This window comes from Zonotrichia leucophrys, chromosome 2 (assembly GCF_028769735.1).
Source record: "Zonotrichia leucophrys gambelii isolate GWCS_2022_RI chromosome 2, RI_Zleu_2.0, whole genome shotgun sequence".
NCBI lineage: Eukaryota > Metazoa > Chordata > Aves > Passeriformes > Passerellidae > Zonotrichia > Zonotrichia leucophrys.
In genome coordinates, this window is record NC_088171.1 from 94,814,104 (window position 1) to 94,828,278 (window position 14,175).

The 14,175-nt window shown below is 39.4% G+C and overlaps 1 protein-coding gene across 2 annotated transcripts in view; it reads right to left on the reverse strand.

Moving 5' to 3' along the window:
• Window positions 1–1,834: 1,834 nt before the first annotated feature.
• ZNF407 (zinc finger protein 407) overlaps window positions 1,835–14,175 on the reverse strand; it is a 340,268-nt gene continuing 327,927 nt past the window's right edge. For both annotated transcript variants that reach the window (XM_064705737.1, XM_064705739.1), the window contains exon 9: window positions 1,835–4,367. In XM_064705737.1, the coding sequence (XP_064561807.1) occupies window positions 3,016–4,367 (1,352 nt within the window). In that variant the 3' untranslated portion in view covers window positions 1,835–3,015. The remainder of the gene's footprint in view (window positions 4,368–14,175) is intronic.

The window sequence follows — 14,175 nt, forward strand, 5'->3', positions numbered from 1 at the left end:
CTTCATTAATGCTTATTCAGAATGGATAACAAAGAGAAAATTAGGCCAATGTCTCTGGCAGTCAGAACACCAGGAAGCAACGGACTGACATGGGAATACTGCCCCCTCAACAATCACTTCCATTAGAGCACAGCCCTTGAATTCTCTGGAGACAGGCACCTGAAGGTATTCAAACCAAACAGCAAAACACACTCGTAGTGAATGGCAGCCTGGGCTAGGCACTTTCCTAAATCCACCACACAAGTTGATGTGATGCTCCCACGCTGGAGGCTGCCTCTGGCAGAGGGTCCCAGCAGCTCCTGAGCCGGCTCCCAGATGTGCCACAGGTGCCTCACCAGCTCCATGCATGGCCCTTGAAGGGTCAGGGCGTTTTCAGGTGCTGCTCTACTCTAAGTGCCTCCCTCTGCTGCCTAATCTTCCCTGCTCTCCAAGGCAGAAGGCATGGGAATGCTTGGAAGATCCATAGAACAATATGCTCATCTCCTCCCAGGTTGTGGTCTGGGGCAATGCCAGGAGCTCCGGCACAGGAGGGAGACAAATGCCAGAGATGTTTCCTAGGTGCTGGAAGAGACCTGCCTTAGCCTCAGCTGTCAGTGTGTGGCAGAGAGCGTTTTAGCATGGGGTTGAGACAGTCCATGGAGTCCTTAAGCAGGATGACAGCACAGGAACGAATGTCATCCTTGATTTCTAATGTTACATTTGTAGGGCACTAATAAGTTAACTTTAAAGTGCACATTAGAAAGAAGAAGAAAAAAAAAAAGCCCTAGGAAAATTTACCTCTCCTGATCAGACTGCACTCAGAGAAAAGTATTGTTAACCTGAGCTCCCAGGTAATTACAGCACATGGTAGCTTAGAGAATCCTTTCCAGTGCTCCCAAGCACAGGAACATCTACCACTGGGGCTTTTTTTTTTTTATGCAAAGGTCTGCTCTTTTCATTGTGCATACAATGTGATTGCTGGTTTGACACTGCAGGCTACACTGGTTTTATGAAGGATTAAATGCCACCTGAGACATATTTATCCTAAATAAATCACAAATGGTAAACTGCAGCATGTCAGTGTCAACACCCTGTACTGCAGCAGAAAGGTTAGCCATACAGGACTAAGCACAGCGAGGAATTAGCATCCAAGCTGCAAGACCACAGGGCTACAGTTAACAGGAGAAATGATCAAGAAGAAATATTTCCACTGAAAAACATTCAGTTTTTTGAACATCTGTGAGAGTCTTGCAGAGGGCCATCATTTTGTAAAGGTCACCTTTTTCCTGATAACAAACGGGAGTTGATCCTGTCACTGTTTGCTGAAGACAGTATTTAAGAGTAAGTGAACAGCCTGTCACTTTTAAGAAAGATGAGCAAGTCAAACTCGCCTAATTATGAATCTTGATGTCTAACTTGAAAATTACTTTTTTGGGGGTTTGACAAAGACACAACCTCAACTCTTGGAAAATAACAAAATTTGAAAAATAATAATAATAAGAGATGAAGAGGCAGCAGGATGTTATAGCCCCAGAATGAAGCACCTTTTCTCAGCAGCCCTATTAAAAAATACATTTTTAAGCAGTTGCTTCAGGAAGGAACTATTGTTTTACCCCACCCCAACTTTCTTACAGTTGATAATTTTAAGATATTAAACATGATAGGAAACCCAGTTATCTCTAGAGTCAGCATGGCTTATACCCTAAACACTTACACAATTATATTAAGCATGCATGAGGCACACTTCAGAAATTAGATTCTTTTATCTTTATCTATCTAGCAAGCTAGAGAAAGGAAAAGAGAAAAGAGAAAATGCACAGACATAACAGATAGCATTCGTTTGCTCCTGCTGAATGCCAGTTCTGTTTATTGTTTAATATTAAAAATCATGATGCTTCATTTTAATGCTAACATTTTATTTGAAAGACAAAAAAAAAATCCCCAAACCTTGCCAGTTTATATTTTACAATTTTTCTAAAGAAACAGAAGCAGTTTTATCATGAAACAAATATTTTCAACATGAACTTGCATTGAACAATTGCAGTATATCCACAAGTAAATAACTGACATTCTGGACTAAGCAAGAAATACAAGGTCACCTTTTTTTTCCCCCTACTTGTTAATGTCAATGTCAGAATTTTCTTTAAAAATCCTCCTAACATTTGAGACGTAGCTCACAAAATGAACTGCAAAATGGTATTTATATGAAGCACTAGTTATAAGAAAAGCAAAACACTGACAGTGACAATATTTTTTTCAAAAAATGCACATTTCTTATGTAGGACTCTCATCTAAAATTAAGTGGAAGTTACAGGCATCAAGTTCTTCTTCCCAAATATGTATAATCAAGGATTTTCTGAAGTGTAGCTTTTTTGAGCTCTTCTTTAGGGAAAGTCTAATGTGTTACCATGAAAGAGTAAAGTACTATGAAAACTTTAATTTTAGATGCAAAAAAAAAAATCCGTATTTTGATGACATATTTTTAGCCAAGCATGTTTTAAAGAGTTTGGAAAGCAAAATGTCATCTGTTCTACTTTAAAATGAAGAAGGGCACCCAATATCATATGTATGCTTACCTGTTCACCTTGTTATTGTGGATTTTGTATTTTTTTGCATATTTATCTGTTCAGAAAATGTACATATAAGTGCAATTATTTTACTCCTGTGATTATATTATACAAAAATGACAGAAGGCAGGGAATTACCCTGAGATAAAACAACATTAAGACAAAAACATCAACAAAGAAAGCACTGAACAGAACAATTTCTACTTTGGGCGGGAGGCTTTTTATCCTGTTTTGTACCCTAGTATGCTTGTTGTATAATAATCACATATAATAGTTCTTGGAGCTATTGTAACAAAACTGTATTATCCTCTTCAGTGAACTCCTCCTATTATCAGGACATGTATTTGTTACCTGGTTTGAAGGAAGTTCTACTGAGAAGGCTTCACAGAAAGCACTCCAGGAATACCGTGCCTCCATGATTCTGGTAATATCCAGCTCTGCTCTGCACCCAGCCTATGAGTGAAGCTCTTCATGCTTCCTGTACTTTGTTATAATCTCTCTGGCCCTGAATTACTTGTGAGCCACCCTCTGTATAAATGACCATGCTTGTTAACTCTTCTCTTGCTCTATCAGGGGCTACAGCTTCTGCTTTTATAGCAGTACCAGTCTGCAGAATGTCTTGGGACCCAGTTGTCTCTATCACAGCGTGTGAGTACACACCAGGCTCATCCTGCATGTCTGGTGGCAATTCTGTGACAATGTAGTGTGTTGCACCTTCAGAGAAGTCACCATCAGAACCCTGAGCCATGGCTTGAGCTAATTCTTCACTGACAATGATCTGGGATATTTGCCCATCCGACTCCACTAAATCCATGTGTTCACTCTGCACGCTGAGTGTGTGGCTACCAGCTTCCTGCATTATTATCTGAGAACCTTCTCCAGCTACCATATGCACAGTCCCCTCCTCATTTACAATGACCTGGGTGACACCTTCTTTCATGAGCTGGTCGGCCGCAGCTGTGTCACACACAGCAAACTGCAACACTCCTTGCACCACGTTCTTGAAGGCAGCCTGAGCTCTCTCCTGAGATGCAATTATAGCTGATGGGTGCATGACCCGTGTCACTACTTCCATGGGTTTGGTATCTTCCGGAGTCTCCTGAACTTCGTGAAACATTTGTATTTCTTGTCCCTCTGCATCGCTGGGAATGCTGGGCATCTCTGGGTTCGGCATTTGCAAGAAGTCTTTGTGACCAGACCTGCATCTGTCAAGGAGTTCGGATTTGTTTTCTGCTTCACCCAGCTCAGTCACGGCACAAAGCAGAGCATCTAATGCTGAGGAGGACTCTGGAGGATGGACTGTAGCCTCAGAAGCATCTAAAACTTCCTGTCGCATTATCTGCTGCAGCACCGTGCTGCTGGAGTCAGGAACCGCGTCGATTTGAACGGCCTCCTCCATGTCAGCTCCCGCTCCTTCAACCACCACCACCTGTGTGGCACCATCTGCCAACTGCTCCGTCAGGATCTGCTCAGGAACCACACTGCTCACGTGGGAGCCATTCTGGTTTGTGGCTATGACTTGCCCGTCCTCCGTGATGTGCACCACCCTGGCCATCTGCCCCGCCATCGCCAGGGTCTGCAGGGTGGCCGCAGCCGTCTCTTCCACTGAAGCGTCGATGGCAAAGTCGCCGTCGTATCCTTGAATAATAATGAACTGCTGAACTTCCTCAGGGGATTGGGGCTGTCTCCTGCTGCCCTGAAAGGCCTTCTCCTTCACTGGAGAAACCTCTCCCAGCGCTGCCGCGGTAAAAGGGCTCGTGGTTTCCACAAAGGTTGCCCCTTGCCCCTTTAGTCGGCACTCATAGGACTTGGACACAATGCCTGCAAGACAAAATATGCTGTTAACATGGTATCATGGCAAGTATCAGTTCATTACTTTAACAAATTGTAGCTTCAATGGAAAAAAATTCCCTGACAATTTTTAGATTTCATTGACAGAAAACACAGATGAAATGAGCAAATGAACAAAACCAATTTGCATGTTTTCCAAATAACATATTTACAGGTTGGAATAATTGCTGAGTGTAACAATGCTGCAGCTTATTAACAATTTAAATGTGTTTTCAAAAATATTCCATATTAAAAAAAGCCCAGATAAATACAGTATACAGTTAAAAGCCACATCTTTTACAGAAGAACCCATTGGTGATACTTCGGTATTTCAGTAATGTATTTTTGGATTGTATATTACATTAAACATAACTTGATGTGAGAAACTGTGGCTGATTTTCTTAATACCCTGCTATTGATTGTGAAGTCATTGCCATGCTGTCATTTTGATGCCATTGTCTCCCCCTTCCTTTTCCATCCAGCATCTTCTCTGGCTCATGTGACTGACTCAGTCACTCACTCAGTTACCTGGTGAAAACACTTGGTAGTTTTCTTACCCTAAGTAGGATATAAAATCTAACCCAGAGAAGCCCCAGTTACATATCTTAATTATTTCTGCACTAAATCAATTAACAAACTATAATACCTGTAACCTCCATATTCCAGCTGCTTGCAATGCCACCCAGTTTGGTTTTGAGTCATTGAAGGTTTCCTTCTCAATTCCCACCATTAACAATAAAGCTTCAGCAAGGCAAATGGAGCCCAAGGCTGTACAAACTCAAGGCCATCACTCTCCAAGCATGGCCTACATATATGTGGGAAGACATAAAGGAGAGGACCTTGTGGCCAGCTTTGTGGATGTCCACAGAGGGACAGCTTTATCCCTCCCTGTCTCTCCATGGCAGTGCCCTCCAGAAGCACCCAGGAAGCTCCTCCATGTGCTGGGAGCAAGCTGTGGGACACAACCCATGCACACAGAAAGAAGAGTGGGTGCTCGACGTTGCAAGCAAGGTGAGGGTCTAATGGCAGATGGGCCTTGGGAAGGCTGATTAAGTCCATGCTGCTGAAACTGCCCATATCCACAATCCAGTTTAAATTCACATATACAAACTGAAATCACATCTCTGGAATAACAGGTGTAGCTTCTTACCACTAATACAAATAGATTTGCCATGGCTTGCTTGGCATAAAAAGAGGCAAGAAAAAAAAGCAACACTTAAAGTGAAATTTCAGGCTAGCACTGTACTTTCCAAGCCAGTTCTAGTGAACAATGTGCTTCATTGAACTCAAGAGACCAAGAAAATTATACTAAAGCTGGTCTAAGGGGGCTCTTTCATTTCAAAGCATAGAGCTGTCAGACCCTGATCCCACAGAGAATTAAAATGGGCTCTAAAAAACAGACTCATTTGCTTAAAGGTAAAGTTCACATGTAGAAGCTGATTTACTCCAAGACTGAATACTTGGCGCCTTGCAGACTCTAGTAACTTGCTATGTTAAGGTGCATAGCAAGTTAAAATTCCAAAATAACATCGATAATTAAAAGACCGAGGCCTTACACTGCTATCTATCTATCTATCTATCTATCTATCTATCTATCTATCTATCCATCCATCCATCCATCCATCCATCCATCCATCCATCCATCCTTTTTTCAATTACAGAGCTTCTGGTAGAGAACTGTACTGTGAAGCACAAAGAAGTAATTTTGTCAAGCTGAAAGGCTGCAAATCACCTTCACAAGTCTAAACTGATGCCATACAACTTCCTTATTCCTAGTTTGCAAGGCAGGTTTTTTCTTTTCTTTGGAACATAAAATTAACAATTTAAACCATTAGAGTGTTTATAGGTGATGCTGCATAAAAAACTGGTCCATACAATTGAAGTACACTTTGTCAGGTATAAGCAAGAAGTAAGCTTACTGTGGTATACAATTGGTTCTTATTCCCACTTTTCCTGTGCTCTCTTGTAGGCACTGACATTCACATGACCCCCAAAAGAACAGAAAGGCAGGAAGGGGAAATCAACATAAAATGACAATTATCCTCCACATTTTGTAATAGAGTATAAGTAATTAATTCTCTCAGGAATCTTGCTTTGTTGACAAGATAAAAGAGGAGCCTGGCAATGATGTGGCACAAAATCAAAATAACTCTACAAATCACGCATTTTCCACTGGATTTCAAAATCAAAATAACTCTACAGTGATAATTTTCACATGCACATACACTAAAATCATGACATCTTTCTCCAAAGATCATAATAATTTACATGCAGGACCCAGCATCAGTGTATTGAGGAGAAGCTCTGGTCTGGGGAAGGGAAAGAAAAAGGAAATTCACCCTGTTTTCATCTCCTGAAATAAATGCCATGCCTGTGAATCTATGCAACTCCAGTCTTTACTGTGCAATTGAATGGGAAGTCTCCTGGGTGAAGAGCTATCCGGTGAATCCCTCGCAGCACTGATAATTATGCCATTCTGACTGCTTACTTAATCTATTTGAATCCAGAGGTGAGTTAAGCCACTTCCTGACCATTAAAGTAAACTACATGGGTAAATACTGCTGTCACTAAGGGGTGTGATGAAGCTTAACTACACCAACATCTTAACCTCAGCTCAGTGCAACCCCAGCTATTCCATCACAGTTCATAAATGCGATTGCAGGTCCATCTTTTGATTCAGCAATTTAATAACTTCGAGTGCTGTCAGTACTGCTTTGAAAAATGGCTCCTATAAAATGTAACAGCCTCAATCAGATTGTAAAAGATTCACCCACTGAAGATTCCTCCATTTCAACTATAATGAATTAATGTTGAGCTGTGTAGAAGTTCAAGTGTCATTTAAACTAATGTGAATCTACTGTAACTTTAAATTTTAACTGGACTATGACCAAGAATTTACTGGGAACATCAACTTCAATTTTAGTGATTTTTCATGGTAAATATGAGTTGCAGACTTTACTGGTTTTCTTTTGTTTCAACAGTGAAAAGCCAAGTAGGGAAGATATTTAGAAAACAACAGATTTTGAGGCTTAGCTGCTATTCTTATAATGAAGCACTGGAATCCAACATGACATTTGTAGGAATTTTTATGTATTTAAGGAACATGTCTCATTATTGGACTGTATGTAGCAACAAACCATGTTGTCCCAGTAAACCCAGCCTGCCTCTCACTCCCTCTTAACAGTTAAAGAGAAGGGGTAAGTGTTGGCTGACATGGCAAACATAAGCTGCAATACAAGCCCACATTAATATTGGGAGAAGTGGACTTGTTGCTGATTGCATGTCATTGCAAATTAAAAAGATACACAAATAGGCATTAAAATGACAAAATATAATGATACAAGAGCTCATATTCAGACAATTTGTAAGGAGGTGTTTCATATCTAGGGGTGCAATGATCAGAGAATTGGTTTCTTTCCAAGAAGTCTGTCATTTCAGCAGAGTCATTATTTATCAGTTGGAGTCCTGAGCGACTGTTAGTTTTTTATTTGAAAATGTCAGGACATTTTAGACATTAAATCCATATTCACAGGTTATTTTAATTCTCTGAGACCACAAACTCCTGAAATAGGGCTAAAAGAAATGCTTTGATGTTTAATGTGTGTCTGGGAAACTAGAAATAGGGCTTAGTACCTTTTCCCCTCTCTCTTACTCAATACCTGACTTCCTTTTGTGTGTCTGTTTTATTCTTTTGTTACTGTCATCATTTGTTCCCTGCAGAATAAATACCTTATTCTTTTGTTAAGCTTACATTTAATTAAAATGTACAGGATTTGTGCAGTAAACTCGAATGAAACAAATAAAACAAGGGCCCCCTCTCTTGAAGGCATACGTTGTGAATGAAAAATGTCATTACAGACTAAAAAATTTTGCAGTAAACAGGGCCTACAGAGAGAAGTTTCCCCCGTAATGACATCCATAAAATACACAAATGGCACTTTTAGTACCATCCTGAATATGGCATTTTCTGTGCTCTACACACAATCTAAATGGTTTGATCATAGAGCATAATACTCCATTGGGTTTATAGAACAATCAATGTTCCATAAAATGATGTATTTATCCAATAGTAGGCTCAGCAGTTACTGGTGTATGACATTGTAGGACACTGGCTTTGTACTGTTCAGCAGCACACATGCTGGCTGTAAAACTTATCTAACACTACTTCAACAACTTCATCTCATCTGTGTCAAGTAATTTGTTGAAGCCTCAGCTTGGTTTAAAAAAACTTGTAATAAAAATTCATAGAATTTTCAGGAGAATGAAAGCTGATGACAATAGAAAGGTCACATTGTGGCGCCACTCGTGGGGTCGGGGGTCAGCTGCAGTTCTAAAACAGAAAGTAGATTTCATGCATCGTGTAGCAGATAAAGATGGCATTAAGGAGACTTGTCTCAGAAAGAAACGCGCAGCGCGTGAGGAAAGCCTGGGCTAATATTATATGTAAAGCACCACCTTGCTCTCAGCCAGCAGCCTCTTTAGAATTCTAATCCTTCCACAAAACTTGCAGCAAGCGGCTGTGTGTGGTGAGGCTGGGCTGAGGACATCCTTCACAAGGAGCACCTTTAGGACAAAGCAGTAAGTCATAAATGAAATAATCTATTATGACGACGGAAATGATCTGCATTTACACAGCTAGCTTAAAACAGCTATTTTTCCTTTTCTGTAAAAGTTCTAGGAGGCCTGATTTATAGTCCCCTATTCAGCAACACTTAATTTTTCATACTTTGGTCATTAGGTATATTATTTATTGACAAAAACAAACATTTAGTATCTGACAAAATGCAACAAATATTAAATAATGTGAATGCAAAGAAACATCTTTTCCTTCAATTAAATGCAACCTGTAAGGAATTTAAAAGATTTTTAAAAATTGCCTTATGTCCAACATCACTTGAACATGCTACTGATTTTCTTATTTTAAAAGTTGTTGTCTATATGGCAGCAATACAATATTTTGAATGGTACAGTAAGTCCACTTTTCCAATTCATAAAGTAATATAACTTATGCCTTGACCAAGTTACAAGTTTCTGCTCTGTTTTCATTCAATTATTTTTGTAATGATCTACCTCTACTTCAATTAATTAAGTACAGTATAAGAATTGTGGCATAATTTGGGATTTCCCTGATTTTCAGAGGCCATAATAATAAGATGCATTTTCCAGATCTCTGTTCCTAGATCATAGTACAAACTATTCTTTATCATTTGCAAGGCTTTTATGTGCAAGCAATGTATGGGTCAGCATTTTTTAAACCAGCTAGTTAAGCTACTAAATAAGAGGTTGTGAAGGCTCATTCATGTCTTCTGCTGAAGGAAAGAAAACATGATGGGTCAAACTGACAAGTGAAATAAATCAGCAACCCAAAATGGCCCTGTTACAGCTATTATGTCCACAAAGGCAGCAAATATTTGTAAAGCAATACATAGGAGACTTTATCATCTCCCTAAAAGGCATAAAAAAATTCCACCATTGACACAAATTATGTAAATCTCAAGAGAAACCAATACAACAAGGCTTCATTTCCCTCCCTTTCAATATATGATTACTGGAAAAAAAAAAACACAACAAAAAAAATTCCCAAATAACATTCATAGTTTATTTTATACTTAAAAATCCAGTAATGTCATATTTCAATGTCGAAACTCAAAACAGCCTTAGCTTCTAGTTTTGTCCTTAACCACTCAATCATGTTTGGAAACTTCAAGGTCTTCTAAGAAGTACTTAAATAAAGGATGAAATTTTAACATTTCAGACATCTTAAAAAGCAGGAGATGTCCTTTAGCTTTCTAAAATGTGAAAGAAAGTACTCTTGTAATATTTTTTCTTTTGAAAAACAGTCTGAAATTTCCTGCTTGCTATTTTTACCTTCCACATCTCATAGAACTATGTCAATGGCCACAAAAAGACACAAAAGAAAAAGACAACTACCAAATTAAATAGCCAAGCAGTTCAGTTAGGGTATTTAGGCAGTTTGTTTGGTTTGGTTTGGTTTAGTTTCCCTTCAGTGTCTAATTAACCTTTGGGAAAAGGCCTTCTCTAGGAAAAAATTCAGTTTCTCTTTTCCTGCACTCAAGGTCAAAAATGAATGTTATAGAGCCCAGTGTTACAGACGGAATGCAAATAAAAAATACACATACCAAAACTCCCACTGATTGTGGCAAACATGTACAGCGTTAACTGCAGAATTTACAGCTGCCTAACCTGCAGAGTAACTGGTTTACTTGCAAACCACTTTTCTCTTCACCTGTGTGCCACCATGCAGGCTGCTCCTCTCAACTCTGATGTGTGAGCAAAAGCCTCTCTGTGGCATATGCAGCAATTACCTACACGGGCAAGCAGCATCAGGAATGTATCTGGAGTATTTCAGCTATGTCTTGCAGTGCAATTTAGCAGCCTGAGATGAGGATAGCCAGTCTGGACATTTCTTGGCAGTCCAGCTTCAAAGACTACTCCGGCCCTCAGTTTGGGAACAACTGACATTGATGATACTCGGATGCACTCTTTCTGTTTTATCCCCTGCAGTGCAAATGGAGAGTGCATTTTTAGCACTTCTAAATCGGAATCCCAATTTCAAGGGGTTCTGGTTGCGCTTGGTCAAACCAGAGATTTCTGCTTCCTAGGCAGACAGAACACATAATATAATATGAAAAATAATACACTAAAATGAGAAAAATCAGGAGGAAAACCCCCTAAGCTCTGCTCATAGGGAAAATGATCTGGATTTCTGAAATAGATCTAGTCCCAAACACTAACGGCTTTGTCAAAAAAAGGGAAAAAACCCTTTTTGTCATTGTTATCTCAGCAGAAGATTTTGTTTTCCGGGAATATATACATTCAGATCTTGGTTTTATAAACATTTATTTATCAAGCATAGTGCTTACTGCCATAGTTAGCCTCAATAGTCTCAAAGGGACTAAACATGGTTGCTTGCATTATGCATTGTGTTTGCATAATCAGGCCCTTGGGATTAACAATTCTGAAAATGGCTGGCCTTCCCTAACGTTTGATGTACATATATGAAAAAAAGAGAACAGACACTTGTAAGGGATACCCAAAATAAAACATCATGCTATTAAATGATCAGGCAGAAATTATATTCTTCGGCATACCTATCAACTATGAGTATCATGATTCTCTGTATTTATCTATTCTGATTTATGCACCCTTTCAGTAAAAAGGAGCACCTGTTCTTTGCTTGAGGGCACATCTCAACCCATTTAAAAAGCACAGCAGTTTTTAGGACGAATGTTTGGGAATAGCTACAAATAGTAAGTTTCCCTAGTTCTTTTTGTTAGTGAAGACAGCAGAAACTACCATTTCAAATGTGATAGTCATATCTGTATTTCATTTATAAATTCAACTACGTTACAGCTATATTCATATCTTTCCAGAGTAAATTATGGGAAATAACCATTTGTCTTCATTGTAGACACTTTTGCATGTATAGTAGAAAACAAACCTCTATTCAATAACTGCACAGAGGCACCATTAAAATCAAATTTACAGTAAACAGAACCTGCAGCTGGGGTAAAACACTAACTGTTAGTATTTTAATTATCAGTGAAGCTTTCGGAGGTCTAACATCTGCTCATAGCCAAATGACAGCAGCTGCTTTTGCACACTTAAAACAACATAAATTTCTTCTATAAATATTAAAATGAATTGTATGTCATGCGTTCATTGCGGCTATATTCCTATTAAGCTGTTTAAGTATATAGGGTATTCTGAACTTCTTTCTTGTGGCAAATTCATAAAGGGCTGACCTCCTCAAAAGAATGAGAGGCAAAGGCAGCAAAAATTCTTGAGTCTGTAAATTGAAAATGTTTAGAGACAGTACTGGAGGTCACCCTCTGCCAAGACACTGCTGGTAAATGCTAACAAAACATCAGCGCTAAGTTCTGATCATTGTACACTACAGTAACTTCAAGGACAAGACTGCCCAGCACGCAAAGTGTCAGGAGTCTAAGGGATGGCTTATATCAAAAGCTAATGCTCAACTACTAAGTGAATAATATCTTACTTGGAAAAAAAATACTCTGTTTCAATGTCCAAAACATTGGAGGAGATGAGCATGCTCTCTTTTATGGACTTCATCAAAAGCATACAGGAATGATTCCTGATTTGCATGAATAGAAGCAATAAACTGCCATGAGGAAGGAACTATATTGGCTCAATATAAGATTTTGTTAAAAAAGGCAAGCTTCATAACTTAATTTTACAGCTTTTTATCTAGGCACTGATATACAGTTGATATTTTCCTTTTAGTCTCTCACCTGCTTGGGAATACAGGAAAGAAAACTGGAGGAGGGACACACATTTAGTTAAGCTGTAGAGTCTGGCAGAGTGCAAGGAAGAGAGCATTACAACCAGTTTCAGAAGAAAACAAGGGAAGAGGCTTTTATGGCTTTCACTTTACAGGTTTTCAGTGGAGAAAGATCTGTTTCTTGGCTTTTACAACATCAAGTGTAACGCCAGTGGCAAACAATGCTTATGTATTTTCACAATAGACCTACAGCTCGAAAGGAGCACTACAGTAATTTAGTCTGAAAGCTGCAGGTCACGCCAAGCTGTGTTTTGGAGAAAACCCCAACACGATTAGATGCTTCAGCCTCACATGTGCCACCACAACACAGGATCAGCCCTGAGTACACCTGTCTCCACAGTGGTACCTGGCTTAAGATGAAGGTGAGTTAATTGTGAAGGCAGTTCCCAAACTTCTGATATCAGAATTCCCACTCCAAAAGTCAGTTTCAGAGCAAGATGACAACATATGAGGATTACAACCTATAACCTGGTTATAGGTGGACAATTTCAATGCACAGGCCTTCCCTTTGCTGCCCCTCACTCCTCCTGAGGCACTTGACAGGATCAAGGCTTACCATGCCCAAAGTGATGAGTGTCAGAAAACATGCTGATTTTTCACCTCAGAGTGTCACAGGCCTGGCAGTAATGCTGGGATTACTTAGGAAGCATGAAGCAGGGGTACTTGCTGGCTCTGGGAGGTTGGATAGATGGGTATAGAGGCTGGAGAGATGGGTAAATTTTATATCACTTTCAAGGGTCAAGTTCATGACAAAGTCTTCTTTTCATGATTCATCTCTGGTGAAGGATAGAAGCAGCATGTTTCCAAGATATCATCAAAGGAAGAGCTGTTCATGTAATTGACCCTTCTGCTGACAGAAATATATTTTCAGTGCTACTGATAGAGTAGCACTTAAATGAACTGTCTTCCACTTCCAGAGTTAGAAAGCGCAAGACAGGACGTAGGTAAAGCAAGACAGAAGGTACCAAAGCTGGTACTTTCTGGGCTGCTGTTGAACACTGTTGGTGCAGGAACTGCAAGATGGCCTGTGTGCCTGGGCTGCATGGGAAATGCAAAGTAAACTGTTCAACTGCAGCTTTCCTGAGGGCTCAGAACCTCCTTACCATGTTGCTTGCACTTGGCAGCAAAGTTGTGTGTTCAAGAGCTGAATAATTACTCTGTTGAAAAGGCTACCAAAATTGTTGCTTAACTAGAAGTAAAAATCAACAGCTTTTAGACAGCACAGGGAGCTAACACCAAACTGGAAGCGTTAACATCAATACAAAGAAAACCAGGATGTAGCATAAGTAAATAAGAAAATAATAATGTAAGACCAAACTTGTGCTACGGCACACTAGCACTTGTGAAGAAAGTAAATAAGCAAAAATTATATTCAATGAGAGACAAGTCCCTAGAGAACTGTAATGTTGAAGAAATTTAAAGAATGACAGTGTTCATCAAATTACATATGAGTTTATGAAATGTAAAACAGGA